Here is a 25,424-nt window from a genome sequence, read left to right as displayed (position 1 = left end):
AGATTTTTTACATGTGCTAATATTTGAATCTAGTTTTTCATGTTTTCATGTTTATTATATTATCGCTTATTTGAGTACTATTAGGTAGAGTTTTACACTTGTTCGAAAATCTTGTACCAAAAATACATCACGTGTTACTGGCCATTTGCCTCCTTGCCAACTGTTATACACTGTAGTCTGTCCGAACATGATTTCATTTTGATACGTATCTTTCTATGTGATGTTTTATGTTATTGATACAGACTCCCTTGTTTGACAGCCTAATAACTAACTGAACCACTAGTTTTTTCTTGCGGGGGAACCACTAGTTAGCTACATCGACGCGCTAGCTCATCTCATCATGGCGTCAAACTCAAGCCATGGTGAGCGACCTGTTGAATGAGGAACAGTTGGAAGAAGCAACTGCAAGACTGCATTTATAAAATCATCTGTCAGATAAGAGGCCGGAGTCTTACCAGTTAGCACCACAGGTTGGTGGGCTAAGCAGCCCAGATTCGAGCCTCACCACCTCCTATGAAAAATTCGCGCATAGCTTCTCGTATGCTCAACTAAGTTAATTTTAAAAATTCACTGCCATGCTTTTGTGGCCGGATGATGGTACTAGCATTGAGAATATACGATGGCAATTATGGGGATCCAACATTAGTATCCACCTATTTTTATCATTAGATTATATGCACGTTGGCAATGTCAAGTTCTCATGTGAGTGTGCATTCAGTGATTCATTCCACCAATGGCATCACTTGCAGATACTATTGTACATATCAACTAGCAAGGTGACATGCAAATCTGTGCAGCTACATATTTTACATGTGCTTATATTTCAACTTATTTTTAACATTTTTATTATATTATCTTTTATTGGAGAGATATTAGGTAGAGTTTTTCAATTTAAAAAAAAAATCTTGTGCATAAAGAACATCACATGTAAACTTATTTTGAATTTTCTATTACTGGCTATTTGCGTCTATATATGCCGGCTGTTATTCATTGTAGTTTATTCCTACCTTATTAGACTTTTGGCACATATCTATTCTTTAGATGTTCTAAATTGTTGGTACAACTCCCATGTGTGACAGCCTAAGATGGCTGATGCGTACATTCCCCATCTCTCGCGGTCCCCTTTTAATACTGTTCCACATCCTTTACTTTCGACCTCTATTGTTCAAAAGATGTTTCGCAGAACTAAATCATACTACATTTTAGCGAAGGTTGTAATAGGAATGTTTTTTATTATTTGTGAAATGGCATATTACTACATGCTTCTATGAATGCTCATTTACTCTAATTGTCCCATTATTGGTGTTATTCATATGAATATGTCAAAACCATTTCTCCCTTGCTCATTAGTTGCATATGTTGGTTTACATGGACTTCCATATTTTAGCAGATAGACATTATTTGCGGAGACGGGGATTTTCTTAATGATTTCTCTATGGATTTGTACAAAATTTATAATTTATGTACGTCAGGTGTAGTTTGTATGAAAACAAATTGCAAACTACTTTACGAAACAGAAATAAGAAGTTATAAATTACTATCAAGTTCCGCATATAAAGTCATATGTCTATCAACTTAATAATTTTATTAATGAAATAAAATTGTGCTCTTTATTTATCTAATGAGAGTAGTATGTATGATGATTTTTACAGACAGTCAGAGTCCAGTGGTGAAAAAATCCTGGATAATAACGTTTAGGTTAAAGGGGTAAAATTGGTCATGCACCCGAAGAAGGGAGGCTAGGGCCCATGCGGTCTGGTGGCACATCCTTAGTGGAAGTCTACGCAGGTCTTTGCCTAGGCCCCAAGGACCTCCTCTAGGTGACATCTATTGCAGTTGTGCATCTTCAATGAAGTTGTGATATTTTGATTTTTCTGTAGTTTTTTTAGCTTCGGAAAGTCACACAAATAGAAACACATAAAAACAATGCAACTTGCCAGTCCGACACTTTATCAGTATATTTTTTCCAAATAAAGATGAATCATTGCATGAATTGATAAGAAATTGGATGAAAACTTCAAAATTTATATATACGTTCAGGATGTATCACGGAGGTCCAAGACCCACACTCACAATGTTTCTTGTCGGCCACCTCCTCTCCGACCTGATTGTCTCCTAGGTGCGGGCATGGCTTACGGTGCCTCCATTGCCAGGCACGGACGTGGTCCAGCAGGAAGAGATGAACATGACACACAAGGGAAGCTACTTCAGAGGGAGAAAATGTGTGCTGGCTGGTACCTCCGTTTTAGGCATAGAGGTGGTGTAGTGTAAATGGCATGAGGAATCTGCTACCGAAGGAAGGTCTCGGCGTCGTGCTCAACCCGTACCACTTCGCCTCAACACCTTCCAGGTTGGTCACCAGCAAGGATTGATCCCCACTGAAAGTGCTACCTCATGTGAGCAGGTGAGCATGAGTAGCTCGCATCCATTATGTTTGTTGCTTCACGGTGTGTGGTTGTGGCTGTGCTGAAGGCTCAACCTGCTGCAAATGAAATGGAGGATGTCTCATGGTCGTGCTCGAGCCACTCTACGAAATGCACAGGGAAAGGAAAATTCAGTCAGCTATAGCGACGCCGATGACATCTATGCAACAACTTATTTGCCGCCATTGTTTTCCTATTTTTTCAGTTTGTTTAGGAAAGAAGAGACATCCTTTTTTTTTGTGATGGTCTCGTTAGTGCTTAGTAGCTGACTATTTATGTAATGATCAACCGTTCAAGTAGAACAGTTGCCACCATATTTATTAGGTTACAGTTATCACCATACTGCCGATGTAGTTATATACATGGCTAGGTTGTAGTTAACACCATCGTGCTGATGTAGTTATCTTATTGTAGATACTATACAGTTACATACCCACCTGTTCATGTCGAGGTTACCATTACAACAATTGTATACTTATGAAACTATAGAAAATTAGACCATAACATATATAGGCCTATTTACCACCATGTCGCTGATGCAGTTACATTCCATTCCATATCATAGTTATCGCTGTTCCAGTGATATAGTTACCTGGTGGTCATTGTAGTAGTTACCACAATAAAACCGATGTACTTGTTCCATTGTTTAGGTTATATTTTACCACTTGCCATCATACATAGCTGCCCATGGTTATCACTATGACACAAAATGTGTTATCCAGGCAATCACCACAACAGTACGTAGTGAGGTTATTCCTGTGAAATCTAGTTTTCGAATCCTTAACTACCTTTCAATAGTCCTGTAACTTTCATGATGCTGTTGATAACAACGGGTAAAAGGTCCGGTAACGCTTATAGTAGTGGCTAATAACTATTTAGCTAGAAAAGATCATCGAAACATTGAAAACGAATAGCTCGGTAACTTACATACAACAGTGAAGTAACACTTAACCCGAGAAGAAGTCATCAAACCATACCCATAAGGGATCTAGTTTCAAAGATCTTGTCACTATGAATTTAATGTTGTAAACAAATTCTGTGTCGGATAGACAATTGAAGCTATAGAGCATTTTGAACTTTTGAAAATCGATGAAATCTTGCTAACATCTGATTTTTCCTCATGTCCTGTACGCATGCAGCTATGTGAGATGGTTAGATGGGTTAGGTAATATCCCCAATCTTATATGTCACCATATAGGACATCCCTAAGTTACATATGGACTGTGTTAATACCAAACGCTTAGTTTGAAATTAACAATTGGTGCTTATGTATTGCTATACTTTCATTCTCGGAAACTTTCATTCGAGAAGGTTATTAAAGAAGACCTAAAACATTAGGTCATGCCCACTACCGAAGCAGACAACTTTGCCAAGTGCCGCTTACACTCGCTAAAGGGCCAAAGGAGGAGGAAGCTGTCTGGCGTCGTGGTGGCGTCGACGGCAGCTAGACCGTGCAAGGTAGATGCAGCAGTACAACTCTGAAGATGGATTGGTGGCAGGTGGCTGCGGCGGCCTCATACCCGGCAGGCGTCCTGGTTGAGGAGTGCGCCGGACCGGTGGGTGCCCCATACCCGGCAGGCGTCCTGGATGGGACCTCTGGTCTTAGATGTTAGGTTTGGCTGCGAGGTCTGTTTGGTAGTAGGCCCAGACTATCAGCATCCCTTCATCATTTGGATAGAATTAGCGACAGATATTGCCTAGACGGTGGCTTTAATCTTGCTGTTGTATTGCTTTGTAATGTCTTGTGTGAACAATTAATAAAGTGGCTGCATGCATCGTGCAGATGCGGAGGCCGGGGATCCTCCTCCATTTCTAAAAAAAAAAAATCTGTGTAATTCATCTCGCCACACTTATCTTGTCTGTGGTGATCGCCGGTTTGCGGCGGTTTCATTTTTGCTCCAACAACTGTCATGAACAAGCATGCGACTGTACTAACCTATAGGTTCATCGAAACTTGAAAGAAGATTTACACTCTTATACAGGAACTAACAACGCAGAGTTACATGGTAATGGGCAATTACCACAGCATCATCACTTCGTATGTTGTTGCAAACAAATATGTCATGTTATTTAACTACATATTCAATTCAGAATTATTAACAATATTCATTTGTTTTGCTTGGTAAGTATTAGGGCACCGAGAAACACGGTCATCGGGTCGTAACTGAATTTACTGCCTGGTAACCAAAACCTTTGTAATATGCAAGTTTTTTCCTGTAATGCTGGTTTGATACTTCAATTCGCTTTGTTTTTCACGCTGGTCGTGTGCACCATCAATACCAAGTGGGTGTGTATAAAATGCCGTTGGCAGCAGTGGTCTAGGCAGTGCCAAGGATTACACGTACATCCAAGCTTTCACTAGCACTGAGGTTAGCTACCTTAAGCTCTTAGGCAACATGACGCTAAAGCTCTTGGCCGAAGTGAGCCCACAGGAGTTGCTCGGAGCTCTTGCGGAGCTCCATAACCACATGATCGGTTACGTCAAATGCATGTCGCTCAGGTGTGCCGTGGATCTAGGCATCCCGGACGCCATCCATCACCGTGGCGGCACCGCCACCCTCGCCCACATCGCCACAGACACAAAGGTACATCCGGCCAAGGTCGCCGACCTCGAGCGCGTAATGGAACTGCTGACCACTTCGGGCATCTTCACCAGAGGCGCCGGGGTTGGTGACGCCGCGGTGTACGGGCTAACCACGGCGTGCCGCATCCTCGTCGGCTGGCGCAACCTATCCCCCATGGTGCCCTTCCTTGTGAACCCTCTGGCCGTCTCCTCCTTCTTCAGCATGCCCCAGTGGTTCAGGAGCGAGCCCATGGCCACCGCCGCCGGCTCCCTCTTCGAGCTGGAACATGGTTGCTCCCAGTGGGAGATGGTGAGCAAGGATGCCGTCTTCAACGACGTCCTTAACCATTCCATGGCCGCAGATAGCCAGCTCTTCCTTGAGGTCGTTATAATGGACAAGGGCCGCATCTTCCGCGGCCTCGGCTCGCTGGTCGACGTTGGGGGCGGCAATGGCGCTGGCACCAAGGTAATCGCAAAGGCGTTCACGCGGATCACTTGCACCGTTCTAGACCTTCCACACGTCGTCGGACAGGCCGCCGGTGATGGCAACCTGCGTTTTGTGGCGGGTGACATGTTTGAATTGTTGGCCGGAATAAGCCGCGGCGCCAGTGTCGGACGCGTCGGGCGCGTGTATGGGCGCGCGCCGGGCGTGTCAGGCGCGGCGGGACCGCGGTGTAGGCGTGTGTGGTCGGGCTCGTCGGGCGCGACGGATTCGTGCGGGACGTGCGGGACGGGTGCTGTCGGGCTCGTCGGGCGCGACAGATTCGCGCGGGACGTGCGGGATGCACTGGTGCAGTCGGGCTCGTCGGACGTGACACAGCGGCGGCGTGACGTATGTGTGTGTAGCGTGTGTTTACACTCGAGTTTGGCACGTAGAGCAAGGCGTTGGCAAGTGTGCCGGCCAAGTTTGCTTGATGCATGCAAGTAGTTAGCTGGAGCGCATCACATGCTCGGCCCGGTCGTTGCGGTTGAGGATTGAGGAGATGATGTGTGGGTGCTATACGTGCATGCATGTAGGAGTAGGTTGCTGGTACTTAGCTAGTTAGTGGCCGGCGGGCGTGGGTGCATAATGGTTTAGTTAGTTGGCTTAGTGGCCGGATGACCCGTGCGTGTGCGTGCGTGAGGCAAATGCCTGTTATGTGTGTCCAGCTATATAAGTCATGTACTAGTGTTAAGAAGAGTTGGTGCTCTTGGAAAAAAAACGGAACTGTGTGTGCGGCCGGGTGAAACTTCAGTGTGCCCTGTTCCTTTTTCTATCTCTAGTCCTGAGTGAGGGAGGGAGAGAGCGGCAACAACATGAATCCATACCACCGGCCGATGCTGTCGTACTCAAGGTACGTACGCGTTTCCATCTATATTACGTAGTGACTCTCATCAACGATTGCATACTTATTAACTACTTCCTTTAATGCATGTATTAGTTGGTCGTCATAAAGAAACCACTTCATGCTGGTCCTTCTTGCCGTTTTAGCTCGATGTAGTGGTAATGTGGTGTTTAATTTTGATATGGTTATGTTTAGTGTACTAGTATTGTTCAGTTATGCGAGGTATCTGGTCTAAATTTGTGTTCAAAATGAATTTGTGTGCAAATTTCAGCTTTTGGGGACACGAGTTTTGAGGGAAGGGCTAGGTAAAAAAGTTTAATCCTTGAAAATTTAGGGGGTTAAACGGTAGAAGGAAGTTTAGCGGATTAAAGCATAAATATGCTCTAAGATGGACAAACATTATGTACTACCACCGACGATGGCGCCTATGTGATCTTTGACTACAAAGAGCATTTATGCTGACCTGCGAGTCCGTGGCTACTGGCCGTGTCTACTGTGTTCTTTCCGGATTCGATGTTGGTTTGGAGAAGTTTCATCTCAGTAACAAGTAGAGTGGTCGCGGGTAGTATTTCCCTGAAGAGATCGTAGACAGATAACACTGGTCTTGTTTTGTTTTTCTTTCATTTTTTTTGAACCACGCGGAGTTCAAAGGGCTCAAATCTCCGAGGACTCCGAGTAATGTAATTCGCTGGATGCACACGAGCAAACACGCCTGCTAAATAGCACATTAATTTGTTTTAAGCATCTCCCTAGAACAAATTAAGGCTGCCCGCAGTGGATAGTATCATAAGTTAATATCTTGCATATGAGTATAATACTACCTCTGTAATGCAAACTATCATAGATTAGTATCTTAGATCACTTTATTTATTTGCCTTGCAAGACATATAATAGTACAATATTTATTATGATACAATATAATGATATGATATTCAATCCACTCTTTTTTATTTAATTTATGTCATCACATCAAATTTATCTCGTTGACATGCATGATACTTCCTCCGTAAACTAATATAAGAGTGTTTAGATTACTATTTTAGTAATCTAAACACTCTTATATTAGTTTACAGAGGGAATACTATATATGATACTCTCTTCACCTCGATATATCAATTGAATGAAATGTTCTTTATTGAAAAAAAATCTGTGATACTTTCTCACTACGGGCAGACTAAGAGAGGTGGAACATAAAAACTACTGTTTATTGACTTTAAAGGATCATTCATAAAAGATATTTAAGTACACGATATGTGATGGTCACATTTTTCTTGTCAAACTAGCACTATAAATCCTTGTAGTGCAATTAATGTTTCATTTTTCTTCTCACACTACAGTATTTCCATATTTTCTTCTAAAAAAGATTCTCTGTAAATGTTTTACAACATTTTGCACGATTGGGGTCATGACGATTGCGTCAAAATACTTCAATGTTGCAAGCAAGCCATCCCCGCTAGAAATGCTGGAGGAAAGGTGATAATCATAGATATGGTAAGAGGATCTGCGCTTGGTGTTAGGAAAATCAGCGAGATGGAAGCCACACAAAATGTGTTCATGATGTACATCTTCGGGGTGGAACAAGACGAAAGTGAATGGAAGAGGATCTTTTCTGATGCCGGATTCAATGACAATTACAAGATCATGCCAATATTGGGTCCCTACTCAGTAATTGAGATCTACCCTTGAAAGCTCGACAAGTTATACCATAGTACTTGACACAATAAGCTCAGTAACCTATTAATGGGCACAATAAGTTGCACGAATGTACCTAAACTCCAACACCCCCATATCTATGTGTGCATGAGCTCTACTTGTCTTCAATTTATATCTTCTAGCATAACTCTGGAACGTGGCACTATATTTTATGAAACAATATATCATGGTGCGATCGATGATTGGATTTTATTACTCTGACCTAGGCTACTTTCTCTTTACGATATAGTAGTATTAAAAATATTGTTGTTATGATTTTATCTTGTTCAAAGGAAAATACTTGTCGTGGAAATAACCACTTCTTGTATTTCAAGAGTGATCTGAACAATCATATAATTAGTTGGTGCAGTTGTTGCGGAATCCCATCAAACAATGCTCATAGTCAAGATGGTTTCAATGCAGAATTTCTCAGCAAATGCAGGCATTTTTTTAACAGGGAAACCGTTTGAGAAGCAGCTACAGTATTTTTTATATAAATAGGTAAAAGAAGAAAACAAGTCCAAGACAAAATAACATAATTACAAATGACAAATATAACGGGATACCTAGTGAGGAGCTAAGATATATCAAAAGGAAAGTTAAGAAAATAGAAGTCTATATGTCAGTACACCAAGTTTTAGAAGCCTTTTTCTTTCTCCCAAATAAATGAACAATTGGACTTCCAATTTTGTAGATCGACATGACACAAAAACTTGGATTTTTTAGGCACAACGGAAATTTTTTAAATGGTGCAACACATATGAAATCTGAATTCGATAAATTTATGTTTCACCAAAATAAATCATAAACATTTTATACGAGGTCAAATCTGTATAGTTGATCTGCAAAGTTTCAAGGTCAAATGTTCTCTTGTTTGGAAATAAATGAAAAAAATTATATAAATATAACACAGACCTTGATGCAAACTGGATGGGCTAAATAAAAGATGTAGCTACATGTGAGTATGGAAAATCCACGTTCTAACTAAAAAAAAGACTAATGCGTGCTTAATATTGCGCCGTGCTATGCGTCGGCCAACTGACATCGCGGCAGACGCAAAGGTACATCCGGCCTAGGTCGCCGACCTCGAGCGTGTAATGGAACTGCTGACCACTTCGGGCATCTTCACCAGAGGCGCCGGGGTGTGTGACACCGCACTGTCGTGTACGGGCTAACCACGGCCTGTTGCTTCCTCGTCGGCTGGCGCAACCTGTCCCCCATGGTGCCCTTCTGCGTCAACCCTCTCGTCGTCTCCTCCTTCTTCAACATGCCCCAATGGTTGAGGAGCCAGCCCGCGGCCGCCCGGCTCCCTCTTCGAGCTCGCACATGGCTGCTCCCAGTGGGAGATGGTGAGCAAGGACGCCGGGTTCAACGACATCCTCAATGACTCCATGGCCGCCGATAGCCAGGTCTTCCTCGAGGTCATTATTGTCGACACCATACGTCTACATGGCGAGGGTGTGCTCGGATCCAGTCAGCGGTGAGATCGTGGTGGCGCTACTTCCGGTGAAAAACGCGCCGACTTCGGTCATGGTGGACGATGACGGCATCAACGACGCCTCTGTTGAGGCATCGTCGTTGCAAACTGCGTCAACATGATCGGGATGTTCCGGGGAAAGCCTAGATCTGGATCTACCGGATCGGACGATGACGGCGCATTCGGTGTCATGTTCCCTCCTGAGGGCATCGTTTTGGACCAGGAGCTGGCTGAAGGAGACGAGGAGGAGCGGTGTTTCATCTACCGCAAGGCCGACGACGGATCCCGACGGCATGACGCTGCGGAGTTTCGGCGACGGGCGCATGTGGGTGGATACGTGCAGGATGGTGGCGTTGACTGGCGCCGTGGTGGCGTCGACGGCAGCTAGACCGGGCAAGGTAGATGCAGCAGTACAGTACTGAAGATGGATTGGTCGTAGGTGGCTGCGGCGGCCTCATACCTGGCAGGTGTCTTTGTAGAGGAGTGTGCCGGACTGGTGGGTGCCCCATACCCGGCAGGCGTCCTGGTTGGGACCTCAGGTCTTAGATGTTAGGTTTGACTGCGAGGTCTGTTTGGTATTAGGCCCAGACTATCAGCATCCCTTCATCAATTGGATAGGAGTAGCGACAGATATTGCCTAGACAGTGGCTTTAGTCTTATTGGTGTACGACTTTGTAAGGTTTTGTGTGAATAATTAATAAAGTGGTTGCATGCATCGTCCAGATGCAGAGACCGGGGGTCCTCCTCCAGTTCTAAAGAAATTGTCGACAAGGGCCGCATCTTCCGTGGTCTCAGATCGCTCGTCGACGTCGGTGGCGGCAATGGCGCAGGCACACAGGTGATCGCCAAGGCCTTCCCGTGCATCAAGTGCACCGTGATGGACCTTCCTCACGTTGTCGTTGCCGGGTAGGCCGCCGCCCGTGATGACAACCTGGGTTGCCGCCGGTGACATGTTTGAATCCATTCCATCTGCCGATGCCATCTTACTCAAGGTACTACTACTACCCATCCAATTTCAAGCACACGGTCTCTTCATCAGTGTCTCACATGTGATTAATTGCACGCACGCTTATTACTCACTCAAAACTACTAGTCGACAACAGGTGTCCAGCATTGCAACATTTATTTCGATTGTGATGTAGTAGTGTCCAAAAAGGAAATAAACTAAAATGATATTAGTCCCTCCGTTCACAGTACTTAGATATACAGGTCCCGTTAGCTATGAGAAAAGAAGATAATACAAATGATCATTTAATGACATGAATACATTATACAGCACTGAAAACTCTTGTTGCAACAAATTAGCAGTAGAAGATGAAAATATTTGGATAATCACACTTCAAATTTTATCTGCGGAAGAAAGTTATGAAATGAGCATTCTGAGAAAACTGGACAAATATTATGCACTGCCAGAAAACATTAATGATTAAACAGATATGATCGATTGAGGGAGAAAACAATGGTGAAGACACAAACTGAAAAAAATTCTGTAAATGCATTGTTGGTTGAAACAACACTTCACATATATACGACCTATCCCTGGAAACATGCCCTTTGGTTTCCGGGTTGTCAAAGTGTAATGGGTTGGATGCATGGGGGAACTAACCAATGGAAGATGACATTAACTGGTTTGAAGCTTCGATAGAATAAATTAAGGGGCTACAACGCAAAAAAATACTTTAAATATAAGTTAGAGGGTTAATTTTATAATCATCCGTGTCTGATGATCACATTTTTCGTGTCAATAACACTATAAATCCTAATAATGCAATTACTGTTTCACTTTTTTCTTGCACTTGATTGTTTTCTTCTTCTAAACTGTTTGTCTAATTACATAGAACATTCTGCATGACTGGGGTCACGACGATTGTGTCAAAATACTTCAACGTTGCAAGGAAGCAATCCCTGCTAGAAATGCTGGAGGAAAGGTGATAATTATAGATATGATACGAGGATCTGCAAATGGCCACAGGAAAATCAGCAAGATGGAAGCAATACAAAACTTGTTCATGATGTACATCACTAGGGTGGAACGAGATTAAATTGAGTGGAAGGGGATATTTTTTGATGCTGGCACTAGTAGAAAACAGGGCATAGGTCACAGGACAGTTTTCACATTAGCCCCGGTTCAGTCACGAACCGGGACCCATGGGGGCATTCGTCCCGGTTCGTGAGCCCAGGGGGCCGGCCGGGGCCTCGTGGGCATTGGTCCCGGTTCGTATGGAACCATTTGTCCCGGTTCGAGCCACGAACCGGGACTAATGGTCCTCGCTCCTGGCCCACAACCATTTGTCCCGGTTCTTGGCATGAACCAGGACAGAAGGCCCGGATTTAGTACCGGTTCATGCCACGAACCGGGACCAACGAGGTGCCTATATATACCCCTCGCCCGCGACCAGAGCACTCCAGTGCTCTGTTTTTCTCTGGCCGGCGAGGGGAGGGCTTTGTGGTGCTCTAGCTCACCTCCTATGCACATGAGGTGTTCGATGAAATGCCCGAGCCACACTAGTTAAGCTTTGTCCTCTCGAAGCTCGACCTCAAAGCTCCATTTTCCTCGAGATTTGTCTAGGTTTAGCGGCCCGTCACGTCCCATTCCCGTCTTCACCGCCGTCGACCGCCCGCGCCGATCTCGTCGCCGGCACCACCATGGTGAGCCTCTTGTTCTTATCTTCTTTTTGAAAGAAAAAAAAATTCTTACTTTAGATAGATACTTGTCTAATTTTCTTACTATTTTATTCCTTCTTATTACATAGTGCGATGGTTTTGGTATCCGCCCCCATCGGCCCTCGTCCTGTCTATGATTCGGATGTGGTATATATTATCTTTTTATAACTATTTGATTCATTTATTGTTTATGACAAATATACCGACCAGCGTGACATAGATTTTATTTATCTAGGAGGTGGTTGAACCGGAAATTCTAACCGACCCTATTGTCGAGAGGTTAAATTTAGTTGAAGAAGAAAACAATTACTTGAAGGAAAAAATAAAAAAAATTGAGGAGGAGAAGATGATATTGGAGTTGCATGTTGCGGATGTCGTCGATGATCACAAGATCAAGATGGATGCAATGCGCTTGAAGATTAGAAAGATTAGAAAATATGCCATTCATACCGAGGCTTGGTATCATTATGCCGTTGGATCAATTGTTACCTTGGTTGCGATTATGATCGCATTTGTTTTCGCATTGAAATGTTTTACATAGTTTCAATGTATGGTTTAATTAATTAGATGCTCTGGAGAGCTATATATATGTTGTTAGATGAGAACTATGTATGTACTTTGGTTCTAATGTGATGATGAACTTCTATTAATTTGGTCACTTAATTATCTATTCATGATGTTCTGTAATGGTTTTTGACACACTTAATTATATATAATGCACACAGATGAACCGGCAATGGATGTACGGTGACAGACACACCTCCGAGTACATTAAGGGCGTGCATGATTTTCTCGAAGTGGCTGAGGCAAACAAGCAGAATGGTTTTATGTGTGGTCCATGCCCTACATGTGGGAATACGAAGTCTTACTCTGACCGAAAAATCCTTCACGCCCACCTGCTTTACAAGGGTTTCATACCACACTATAATGTTTGGACGAGGCACGGAGAAATGGGGGTTATGATGGAAGACGGCGATGAAGAAGAGGACGATGACAACTATGTGCCCCCTGAATACGGTGATGCTGCAACGGGGGAAGCTGCTGAAGATCAAGAGGAACCAGACGATGTGCCCAATGATGCTGCAAGGGGGGAAGCTGCTGAAAATCAAGAGGAACCAGTGCCCGATGATGATGATCTCCGCCGGGTCATTGTCGATGCAAGGACGCAATGCGAAAGTCAAAAGGAGAAGCTGAAGTTCGATCGCATGTTAGAGGATCACAAAAAAGGGTTGTACCCCAATTGCACATGCTATGTGGATGAAATGATGATACCATGCCAACTTTCAACCTTTTCAGAGTTCATTTGAAATGCTTTATAAGCCCTGAGTGCAGAGAGGTTAGGCCCGTAAGCCTGCTTTAGAGAGGAGCTCGACAGCTCAGGCGCACCGCACCTTATAAACAGGTGCGGCTCTCTCTTAGCTAGCGAGGTGGGACTAAACTCACCACCACGCCACTAGGAGCGGTTTATAAGCCCTAAGTGCAGAGACGATGAAGAAGAGGCGCAATGCTCACGTTGCTTAGCTTCAAGCCTTGAGGAATAAGGTAGACTGCATCGAGCTATGTGCAGTGCAGTCTACACTATTCCGAAAGGCTTGAAGCAAATCAACGCGCATTGCGCCTCTTTTTTATTTTTAATCATTAAAAGCAAAAAGAATTTTCATAAATAACTTTTTTTGATAGAAACTTTAATAGCAGAAAGAATTATCATAAAGTAAAATAAATAAGTAATTAGAAACAAAATAAAATAAAAATAAATAAGTTTTTTGTTGTAAGTAGAAATAAAACAAAATAAATATAGCAAAAAAGAAAACAAAAAACTAAATACAGCAAAAAGAATTTTCATAAAGAACTAATGGCACTAATAGAAAGTTTATATGTTTTCTAAAACTAATGGCACTAACAGACAGTTGATAATTTTGCTGACCTAAAAGCAAAAAGAATTAAAAAATAAAGCAAAAAACAAAAAAAAATGCAAAAAATTTAAAAAACTGCCACCTGTTGGGCCACCACGGCCTGAATACGACTAGAAACCCAACCTGGGCCAGGATTCAGGCCCGCAGAAGGCCCAATAGGCCCACAAACAGCACAGTGTGACATTAGGCCCGTAAGCCTGCATTTGAGAGGAGCTCGAGAGGGTAGCCGCAGTGGGACTTATAAACCACTCCGAGCCCCTCTCAACTAGCGAGGTGGGACTAAACTTTTGGCCACGGGCAGCGCAAGGCCTTTGGTCCCGGTTGGTGGCACCAACCGGGACCAATGCCCCCCTTTAGTCCCGGTTGGTGCCACCAACCGGGACCAAAGGCCGCCGCTTCCCGCCCTTTGGGCTGCTGAAAAGAGGCCTTTGGTCCCGGTTGGTGGCACTAACCGGGACTAATGCCCACCTTTAGTCCCGGTTGGTGCCACGAACCGGGACTAAAGGCTTTGTTATATAAGTCCACACTTAGAAAATTTTCAACATACCTCGCCAGTTGCCCCCGACGCCGCCAGGATGCCCGTGCTCGCCGTCGCCGCCCGCTCCTCATCGCCGTCGCCCCGCGCCCTTGCCTCGACGGGTCGCCGCCCGGTGCTCGTCGCTGTCGCCCTGCCCCCACGCGCCGCCCCGCCTCGTGCTCCCCTGCTCGCGCGCGCCGCCTCGGCGCCCCGAGCCCCCCGCCCGGCCCGCGCGTGCTTGCCGGCGCGCTCGCCGCCCCCGCCCCGTCCCGACCCCGCGCGCCGGTGCCCTCGCCGCCCCCGCCCCCGCCGTCGCCATCGTCCTAGCCGCCCCCGCTGTGAGAGCCGCCGCCCCGGCTCTTTTTTTATTTTTATTAGTTTAATTTTTTTGTTCATATGTGATGTATATGTGTATGTGGCTATAATGTATATGTGAACAAAAAAAAATTGTATGTATGTAGATGTTCAAAATGTATGAATATATATGTCAAAAATGTTTTTTTGTTCATAGAAAGTTTTTTGTTCATATATAGAAAGTTTTTATATATGACAATGGATATATATTCGATATATATGAGAAATGATGATCTACATGGAAAAGTTTTATATATGCAAAAGTTACAATTTTAGAAAAGTTTTATATATCTAGCTAGGAAGGGAAGAAGAAGAAAAAGAAGGATAGGAAAGAAGAAAATAAGAAGAGGAAAGAAAGAAGAAGAGGAGAGGAAGAAGAGGAGATATAAATAAGAAGAGGAAAAAAGAAGAAAAAGAAGAGGAGAAGAAGAAAGGAATAGAGGAGAAGAAGAAAAAATAGAAAATATTCTATTTTTTCTTCTTCTCCTCTATTCCTTTCTTCTTCTCCTCTTTTTTTTTTCTTCTTTTTTTTTCTTTTTTTTCTTCAATCCTCTCCTCTATTCCTTTCTTCTTCTCTCCTCTTTTTATTTCTTCTTCGTTTTCTTATGTTTTATCGGGTCTGTCGTCGTCGATATATACCCCTCCCGATAACTTCAACACGAGGGTCCCCGATAACATTATTTTCCCGTGTATATATGTCATCGTTGTCGATATAACCCCCTCCTGATAACTTCAACACGTGGGGGGGGGGTCGATATACCCCCTCCCCGATAACATTATTTTCCCGTGTATGTATGTTGTCGTTGTCGATATTACCCCCTCCCGATAACTTCAACACGAGGGGGGATAACTTCAACACGAGGGGGGTCGATATACCCCCTCCTCGATAACATTATTTTCCCGTGTATTTATGTCGTCGTTGTCGATATAAAACCCCCTCCCGATAACTTCAACACGTGGGGGGGGTCGATATATACCCCCTCCCCGATAACATTATTTTCCCATGTATGTATGTCATCGTTGTTGATATATATAACTCCCTCCCAGATAACTTCGACATGATGGACGGTCGATATGTATACCCCCTCTCGACCGTGATAACTTATACCACGGGAGCACCCCCCGGCCCTCTCGCTCGACCAAAACTCTCGAGGACACCCAAACCCTAGAAAAAAACGATGTCGGTCTCCTACCCCCTCCCGCCGCGCCCCTACCCTTGAAGCGTTGCCTAGGCCACCCCAAACCCGGAATAAGCTAGGTCTACGTTTGCACTAATATATCCACCTGCTGTCATGTTTGTGTAATAATTGCCATGTTGTAATATTTACAGAAACAATGGAGCACGAACGAGATGAGCAAGCAGAAGATGTGTTGGGGGACATAATCTTAGCCGGAGGTGATATCTTGTCGTATCTTAACGACAATGATGGTCTGGAAGAACAGGGTGAAGAAGCAGGCTGCGGTGATCGAAGAGTGGAGGAGGAAATACATGATTATGATGGCTCCGGTGACCCAATGCTGGTGCAAGAAGGAGCTGACGGCTCCGGTGACCGAACAGAGTCCGGCCAGGTAAATATATTAGTTAAGCCTGTGCTGACTAGCTAATTGATGCATTCATTGTTTTGGTATGTACACATATTAATTAACACTCGTCTTTCTTCTTTTTTCTAGCCCTCCGGATCGAGCACAACTGCGGTAAAGAGACGAGGCCCGAAGAGAAAGTTGCCCTCGGATGAAAGGTTTGAGATCACAGCAATCGCGCGCGACGGCAAACCGATTGAACCCCTCCGGACAAAGGATGCTTTTGCTGCTCAGTGCGGGGTTCTAGTTAGGGACAAGATCCCGATCAGCATCCACCAATGGTATAAGCCTAAGAAGGAAGACCCTGAGGTGTCTTATGTCAATGATATGCAGAAAGATGATCTTTGGACTGAGCTGAAGGCAAATTTTACCCTACCGCCAGAGGAGGATCCAGAGAAGCCAGTTATAGAGCAATTAATCAAGTCTCATGCTCTTAAGAAGATGGCAGACCTATTCAGGAGGTGGAAGAATGAGCTGAAAACTTTTGTCAACAAAGAAGAGACACCAGAATTCGTCGGCCGGTATGAGAAGATCAGAGATCACTGGCCCGCATTGTGGCCCACAAGACATCGGAAAAGAGTAAGAAGATGTCAGCGACAAACAAGCAGAATGCTGCGAAGAAGAAGCTTCACCATCGCACGGGGTCAGGTGGCTACCTCAAAGCCCGGCCTAAGTGGGCCAAGTCTGAGAGGGATCTGCTTGATAAAGGGATCGAACCAGAGACAATGAGCTGGCCAGACCGTTGCCGGACTTGGTTCTTCGGGGCTGGCGGAACCTTGGACCCTGTATCAGGGAGGTGTCGTTGGACGGACGAGCAACTTGCAATACCCGTCAAGAAGCTTAAGCACTATATCGATGCAGCGCAGCAAGGGACGTTCGTTCCAGACAGAGAGAACGACGAGCTCACAATGGCCCTCGGGAATCCTGAGCACCCTGGACGGACACGAGGCACGCCAGGCTCCGTTTCGTGGAAGGCTGGTTTTCCGGACGCGGGCGGTTACAAAACCCAGGAGAGGAGGAAAAAAGTGGAGCAGATCCAAATTCAGCGTCTGCACGAAAGGGTTCAAGTGCTAGAGGAACGAGACGGCAATAGAGATGCCGAAACTGCCCCCGAAGCTACACCGCCATCTCAGCGTAGAAGCAGCGTGGGTTCCACCGAGCTGCCTCAGCTGGAGCATGCGGCTACTCCTAGCTACCCCGTGGATGCTATCACGGAGTCTCAACATTGCCACCTTATGGCGGAATGGCAGAACTTGAAAGTCAAGGCGGCTGTTGGCTCTGTTTTACCTACTGAACCCGGCGCAACCTACCACTGCCGGCCGATTCCAGAAGGATATGCTAGGGTGATGGTGGATGAAATAACGGAGGGATTTGAGGACCTCCAGCTTGACCACCCTACCGGTGAAGGGGAGACTCGGCTGGGTTTAGCTCTGAAGACTCCATGCCTATGGCGGAAGGAGCTCACCAAGCTTCCGAACTGGACGGCTCCGGCGAGTAAGGGCACTCCGCCTCCTCCTCCGCCTCCTCCTCCGGCGAGTGATCAGGACATTCAGCCTCCTTCTCCGGCGCGTGGCGGCACTCCGCTTCCTTCTCCGCCAGCGCCGACGCGCCAGAGCAGCCAGCCTCCTCCTTCTCCGCCTCGTCAGCAAGGGCGGAAGAGACCCGCCGCCGCTGCGGCTGCTCCGGCGCGTCGTAGTCCTTCTCCTCCGCCTCGTAAGCAAGGAAAGAAGACAGCCGCAGCCGCTCCGTCTGCTCTGCCGGCGTCTAGCAGTACAGCTGCCAGAGGCGGGAGGCAATACAGATTCGGTCCTTCTCTGAAGACTCCAGAGAAGTTACCATATGAGAGGACCAAGGAGGAGAACGCGAAGATCGTGCGAGCCGAAGTGAAAAACTTCTTTGAAGGGGTCAAAGCAAAGAAACATCCACCTCCGGAGGAGAAGGTAGATCCGGTGAAAGCAAAGCGCACTCTGGCTGCCCTGACAAAACCACCAAAGTCTCCGCCAAGAGACAACTATGAGCGCGTTCTTGGAAAGGCATATGCCGAAGCGGAGCGGTCGGGAAGTACTGTCAGTGATAAAAGGATGAAAGAACGACGAGCTGGGAAAAAAATTGCCCAGCTCGGCGAACAAGCGAACCAATCGTGCCCCCCGCTCAAGGTGTCAAAAGACATCGTCGCTAATGATCCGGATATGGTGCCCGGTTATAGCAATCTTGGAGATTACCTGCCCGACGATGTACATTATGAAATCATGGAGGTGGACAACCACAAATACCGTTACGGGAAGCCTCTCGTCAAAGATGTCAGATCTCTAAGCACGATGATGCGAAGACTACATGATTGGTACATGAAAACCTGCAGAGAGTCTGATGGGATGAGTACTTTGACGCTGAGAGTTAAACCGGAGCATGACCTCGTTGAAATTGAACTGCTGAATGTTCCATTTGAGGATTTCTTCCAGTTTTACAATCTAAAGTCCCTCGATAAAACAACGATCACTTGCTACTGTCTGTAAGTAGTACTACTTCTGTCATTAAGTCTCTCTATATAGGTCAGCTCTTTCATTGCATGTATTTATACTTATCCTCACTATATTATGCAGATTGAAGATCGCCGAATTGAAGAAAAGACAAATCGGTGATATTGGGTTCATCAACACAAATCTCATAGATGCATATACGGTTGAAAAACATCCCAAAGAAGCCGAGGCCAACTTGCTACAATCGTTGGTATTAAATCAAAACAAAGATACAATACTCTTTCCTTACAACTTCAAGTGAGTGCTACTGTCTTCTGCATATTCGGTTTTCCTTATTAGTCCAGGTTATGGTAATGTAATTGATGACTTATGCATGCATGCGCAGCTTCCACTATATTCTCCTAGAGATTAAGCTTGAGCTGGGAGTAGTAACCGTCTTAGACTCGAGACGAAAAGATCCCCAGGACTATGCGAACATGACTCAAATGCTCCAGAAGTAAGTTAAATCGATCATTATCCACCATATCAGCAACTTTGTTCATTTCCTGATATCAAGTAATTGTTTTCTTTGTCTGGCAGGGTTTGGAGAAAATTCACCTCAAAAGCCCCCGGACTGCCGAACCAGCTGCAATTTAGACACCCGAAAGTAAGTACTATAGTAGCATGTTCCGCGCATCTCCTAGTGATTCAAGAGCTAGTTTGATCAATACCATTTAGCATGCTTGCTTATCAGTTTGATTGACCTCTATTTCTTGTAAAATGGTTGTGGCAGCAACCCGAAAATAATTACTGTGGATACTACGTTTGCGAGTCCATCCGCTACCATACCTGTGAGCGGGGCTACACTGAAGAACAATATGAAGTGCGTAAGCAATAATATTCACAATTTTATTTTATTACCATCATTTGTGTTGAGTTTCATTTATTCATATATATATGTATTGACCCCCTTCTTCAAATTAGATTTTTCGGAAGCGGGATCAACTCCTAGCAGAAGATCGTATGCGAGGAATTCAAGAGGAATTGGCGGCATTCTTCCTTGACCACGTGATCGCTGAAAACGGAGAATACTATGTGGACCCTGTGTTCCTACAATATAATTAGGAGATTGTATTGTAAGAGATAATTATTGTATATATGTAGCCGGTAGTGTCGGATAGATATACGAGAACTTGTTGTTCGACCAATATCTCGGAAAAGGAGAGGTGGTCGATATCACTTCTCTCTGTATGCATATGTTCATGACGATCTTCTGTTTCCTTCATTTGATTACTAGCTAGCGTGTCTACTCCTCTCCATACGTATATAGTACGTAGCGTCGACCAAGCACGGAGATAAGAGAGGACACTTCTCTCTATTAATTAGCTAGCTAACACAATATATGACACACCTAAATTAACCCCCCAAAACCCCAAAACCACCCCATTTCAAAAAAAAACAAAAACCTCAGCTCCTGCCAGGTGCTGACGCGTGGATGCCTATTGGTCCCGGTTGGTGGCACCAACCGGGACCAAAGGCCCTCCTGCCTGGGCTCCCCGCACCGGCCACGTGGACGGCCTTTAGTCCCGGTTCGTGTAAGAACCGGGACTAAAGGGCTAGGGCATTAGTAACGACCCTTTAGTCCCGGTTCCAGAACCGGGACTAAAGGCCCTTATGAACCGGGGTAAAAGCCCCTTTTCCTAGTAGTGTGGCTTCAGTGATGATTACAAAATTCTGCCAATATTGGGTCCCTACTCAGTAATTGAGATCTATCCATGAAATCTCTATGAACTATACCATATTAATTGGCAAAATAAGTTGCACACACACCTAAAGGCCGACAAATTCATATATATGTGTGCGCATGAACTCTATCTGTGTTGTCATTTCAAATCTTCTATTAAGTGTAATCGTCTCTAGAAATTGTCACTGTATTTTATGAAACTATATATCATGGTGAGACCGATGATTGAGTCTTATTACTCCATGCATGGCTACAATGTTTCATGCTATTTTAAAAACCGGTGTTGTTCTGATTCTATCTTGTCCATATGAATATACTTGTGATTGAAGTAGCCACACTTCTTATTTCGTTGGATTACTTTGGAGAATCATATGATTGATTGGACAAACATATTGCAATATTTACACCACAACTGCATAAAAGGTAGTCTCTGACCAGACACCACTGAAGGCCTGCTTGGCAACCCGGCCACCAGTGGTGGCTTCGTTGAGTACCACTGAGGAGTGAATATGGAGGTTGCAAGTTTGTCTTAGTCGCTCCTAGGTGTATAGCCAAACAACTAGTTGGGCCCCCAACGGTAAGGGTTTGTACTGGACACTCGACAAAAAAATTGATTGCCGTACTAAGTAGTGATCAGGTGTAACATGGTCAAAAATTGCACATATCCAGAAATAAGAACTCAGGGTTCCACCGGCGCTCCTCAGCGATTAGAGCTTCTCGGCCGTCCGATCGTTTGCCTGGTGTGCTGTCGTCCGTCCGATCTTGCCGCCGGATCGTCTGGGCCGTCGGATATTTACCCGATCGTCTCCAGCCGTCCGATATTTTCCCTATGAGCCGTGTCCCGCCCGGCCGTGCCACCGCGCGTTATTTTGGTGCCCCGCCGGGGGTATTTTGGTCATTTCGCGTGCATCTGTATATAAGTGGGCCTTTCCTATGGGGAGACCTAGCCGCCTCCTCCCTCCCGCACTCGCGCCCCCCAGCGCCCAGCTCCTCCTGCCTCACCTCTTTCTCTCCCTCCAAATCCTAACCCGCGCCCGCCTCCCTACTCCACCGCCGGCTGCCGCCGCTACCCCGGGCACCATCCACGACCTCACGCTGCCTCACCTCTCTCTCTCTCTCTCTCTCTCTCTCTCTCTCTCTCACTCTCTCTCCCTCCAAACGCTGACCCCTCGCCTCGGCCCCGGCGCCCGTGGGAGGGAAGGGGGAATGGCAAGGCAAAGGCGGCGGCGTAGGGGACGCGGCGTGGCGCAGGTGGGTCGGTGCGGCCGTGGCTTCTCTTCTTCTCTCCCGGGAGTGGGCCGCGGCCATGGAGAGCGGCCAGAGGAGCAAGGACGGCCAGCCTCTGCCTCCTCTCCAGCACGTGTTGGGGATTGCAGGCAACGATTGAATCTGCAGGTACGAGTCTCTTTTTTGCCGTTCTTGCTAGTTGGCCGCTGCTGATCAATGAAATTGCTTCGTTTTTCTGCAGATTGGTTCGCTCAAGGATGACGAGGAGATGGCCGGCTCCAGGGAGCAACAGAAGGAGGAGGGGCACACAGCGCCGGCCGGGCTGATGTGGAGGGGGCTGCGAGCTCGACGTGAGAGCAGCGGCAGGGACGAGCTCGGCAGGCTCTTCTACTGCGCCTGCTAGACCTCGAGTTCCATCTGCCCCTCCCCCCCTCTCCCTCCCTAGCGATTTGGTTTGGTGTTCATGGTGTCCCGCCCAACAAATCAGCAAAAGAAATTATATACATATGCAGCACATTTTTAGTAGCGACAGATTATTCCTAGGATCATGTAAAACAAATTATTGCTAGGGTCAGCGGTGGGTTCGGCGGCCGCGGTCGGTGCTGCCGTCCTGTCCAGTGAGCTCCTTTGACCAGCGCCATGAGAGCGACTGCGCGGGTGCCTCTCGTGGACAGCGCGTGCATCAGCAACCTTCTAAAGTCCTTCACAAATCGCATCGCATCGCCGGCCCGAGCGACGGCCATCCGGCTGTTCCCCTTTGCAGTGTGCTACGCCGTGTCCGCTGAAGCTGCAATATCTTCGGACGCGCGCGTTGTTGAGCGGAGGTTCCTCATCCAGTAGCAGCATCGGCGACTCTTATCCATATACCAAACAGAGTAGTATCTATGCATATTTTCCCCTTTACCCTGCGTTTCTACGAACAGGTGCATATCCCCCCATTGCCTTACCATCTCCTCTATTTGATTCCAGTCAAAAATTGATTCATGGTCGCTCACACATGATAGTGCTAGATAGCAAGATGGAATTCCCTATGGATTGCCAATGCAGATTACTATATGATCCACTGTAATTTTAGTGGTTGTTGGTTTCCATACAAAATTGGTTTATTGCACGCAAGATTTTAGACTTAAGCACAGGTCAATGAATCATGTACAGCCTCACGTGGCTGCTTCTACTTCGGGTAATTTGCCCAAGCAAGGTAAATCTATAAAGCTATGCTTTTCCTGTAAGTGCATCTAGTGCCACCCCTAGTTGGTTTTGAAGTATTGACGACAAACCTGGTTGAGGGACTAATGTGTTTGTGAGAATTGCAGGATAACACAGGTAGTAGTCCCTCATTGATTCGGTTTACCTACCAGAGATAACCCCTAAAAATGTGTGAAGACATTGAAGACCATGGTGGTTTGTGAAGATATTCACAATGAAGACTATGACATGAGAAGACATCGCATGAAGACTATGGAGTGCGAAGACATAATTATTTCGTAGTTTTCTTTTCTTCTTTGTTGAGTCATAGGAACCACCGTACTGTTAAGTGGGGTCCAAGTGAACAAAGTCAGTGTGTCTGAAGTGATGATCAACCAAATCCTATGTCTTCGAGCAAAGACAATGAGAGCAAATCTTATCCAGAGCTGGATGAGTCAACTTTACTTGTAACCCAAGTCAAGCTGCCGCGTGTGTTTCAAATCTGACCATTGGACATGTGTCAGTTCCTTAGTGACCCAGGGTCATTTCGGACAAATCAGGCCGGGTTGCCTTCTGGCTATAAATAGCCCACCCCCTACACCATAAATTGGTGGCTGCTCAGAGTTAGTGCACGGCTTCTGTCGTTTGAGAGCAACCTACCTCCGAAGCATTTGAGAGAAAGATCCTTGCGAGGACAAAGCCCAAAACACCCAGAGCCAAAGAGTGTTAGGCATCACGGAAGTCTTTCTGTCGGCGTGATCTGAAGACTTATTACACTTGAGGACTGTAAATCCTCCAGCCGGTTAGGCGTCGCGTTCTGAGCATCCAAGAGTCATTGTGGATTGCCGGCGAATGAAGTCTGTGAAGGTTCGGAAGTCTACTTTGAAGACTTACCAGAGTGATTGGGCGAGGACTAAGTGTCCTTAGCTCAAGGGGAATAAGGTGAAGACGCGGTCTTCTGAGTTAAATCTCAGCCTCCCTAACCAGACGTACAGTTGTCACAGCAACTGGAACTGGTCCAACAAATCCCTGTCCTCTCCAAGCTACTGGTTCTATCTTTCTCCCTCTCTTTACTCACAGTTTGTCTGCATGAAGTCATTGCCTGCTTGCTTGATCTGATTGACTTCACTGTGTGATGACTATTGTTGCTTGGCTTCATACTATCTTCCATCCTGATCTATACTACCTAGCTGCTAATAGTGTTCGTACTTTCACTTCATTACTTACTTGACTTTGGCTTGTCTAGTGTAGTCTACCTTCCGCTGCATATCAATAGGTTCATTTCTATCGTTTGTCATCAAAGCCCCCATGTTTTGAAGACTTTCATAAAAATCGCCTATTCACCCCCCCTCTAGTCGATAACTAGCACTTTCAATTGGTATCAGAGCAAGGTTCTCCCTTGTTCTGTGTGATTCGGTTTAACCAACTGGAGTTTTAGCTATGTCGACTGCAGGGATAACCAAAGTCTCTGCTGCGTGCCCTGTCTTCGATGGCACTGATTACCCCTACTGGAAGAATAAGATGCACATGCATCTTGAAGCCATTGATGTCGACCTCTGGTATGTCGTCAAGAACGGCGTTCCCAAGACTGGTGAAGGTGTCATCCCTGCAGATGCCAAGAACATCATCTGTCATCATCTGACCAAAGGACAGTATGGCCGTGTGAGCGCTCTGGAAACTTCGAAGCTAGTCTGGGACTGGCTCTCCAAGGTCAACGAAGGCGTCTGAACCCAGAGAGACTCAAGGATCAGTGTCCTTCGCAACCTCTTCAACCTCTTCAAGAGAAACGATAATGAGAATGTCCAGCTCACGTTTGATTGCCTCACTGATATCACAAATGAGCTTCATGCACTTGGCGCCACTGAGATCACCAAGCATGAAATGTCAAGACACTCCTGAGATCACTTGACAGCTCGTTTGACACCCTAGCCCTGATGATTCAAGAATGCCCTGACTTCAAGATTCTCGATCCGTCTGACATACTTGAGAGGCTCAACACACATGAGTTCCAGTTATCTGAGAAAAGAGATATCTATGGTCCTAGCTATGGACGTACTCACGCTTTGAAGGCAAAGGCTGTTTCCTCATCTGAAGAAGAATCTGACTGCAGTTCTGGGGATCCTGAAGACATTGGAAAGGAGCTTGCTATGCTTGTGAAGAAGTTCCAGAATTCACCAAGAGGAAAGGCTTCAGAAAGTCTTCAAGATCCAGCTCGAGAAATGATGAAGCTTCTACTCATGACCACAAGAAGAGAACATGCCACAAATGCAAGAAACCTTGTCACTACATCTCTAAATGTCCTC

At 45.7% G+C, this 25,424-nt stretch overlaps 1 protein-coding gene and 1 pseudogene across 1 annotated transcript; both read left to right on the top strand.

Annotated features, from left to right (window-relative positions):
- The first annotated feature begins 4,819 nt into the window (after positions 1-4,819).
- LOC109751460 (acetylserotonin O-methyltransferase 1-like) lies at positions 4,820-8,968 on the top strand. Its single transcript, XM_073509489.1, has 3 exons — positions 4,820-5,552; positions 6,250-6,320; positions 7,752-8,968. Exons 1-3 carry the CDS (start codon positions 4,820-4,822, stop codon positions 7,995-7,997), a joined length of 1,050 nt encoding a protein of 349 aa, XP_073365590.1. The 3' UTR covers positions 7,998-8,968.
- A 60-nt stretch (positions 8,969-9,028) lies between these two features.
- Positions 9,029-20,744, top strand: LOC109751450 (acetylserotonin O-methyltransferase 1-like; annotated as a pseudogene).
- Positions 20,745-25,424: the final 4,680 nt, after the last annotated feature.

The sequence above is a fragment of the Aegilops tauschii genome, chromosome 2 (assembly GCF_002575655.3).
Source record: "Aegilops tauschii subsp. strangulata cultivar AL8/78 chromosome 2, Aet v6.0, whole genome shotgun sequence".
Classification (NCBI taxonomy): Eukaryota; Viridiplantae; Streptophyta; class Magnoliopsida; order Poales; family Poaceae; genus Aegilops; species Aegilops tauschii.
The sequence above is the reverse complement of the archived record's forward strand: the minus strand, read 5'-3'. Positions and strand labels throughout refer to the sequence as shown.

Bases quoted from the DNA above. Each gene is read 5' to 3' on its own strand.
- LOC109751460 (XM_073509489.1), top strand. From the start codon at position 4,820: ATGACGCTAAAGCTCTTGGCCGAAGTGAGCCCACAGGAGTTGCTCGGA. The intron at 5,553-6,249 runs GTGACATGTTTG...TTCTATCTCTAG, and splicing joins CAACCTGCGTTTTGTGGCGG to TCCTGAGTGAGGGAGGGAGA. The intron at 6,321-7,751 runs GTACGTACGCGT...CAATGTTGCAAG, and splicing joins CCGATGCTGTCGTACTCAAG to CAAGCCATCCCCGCTAGAAA.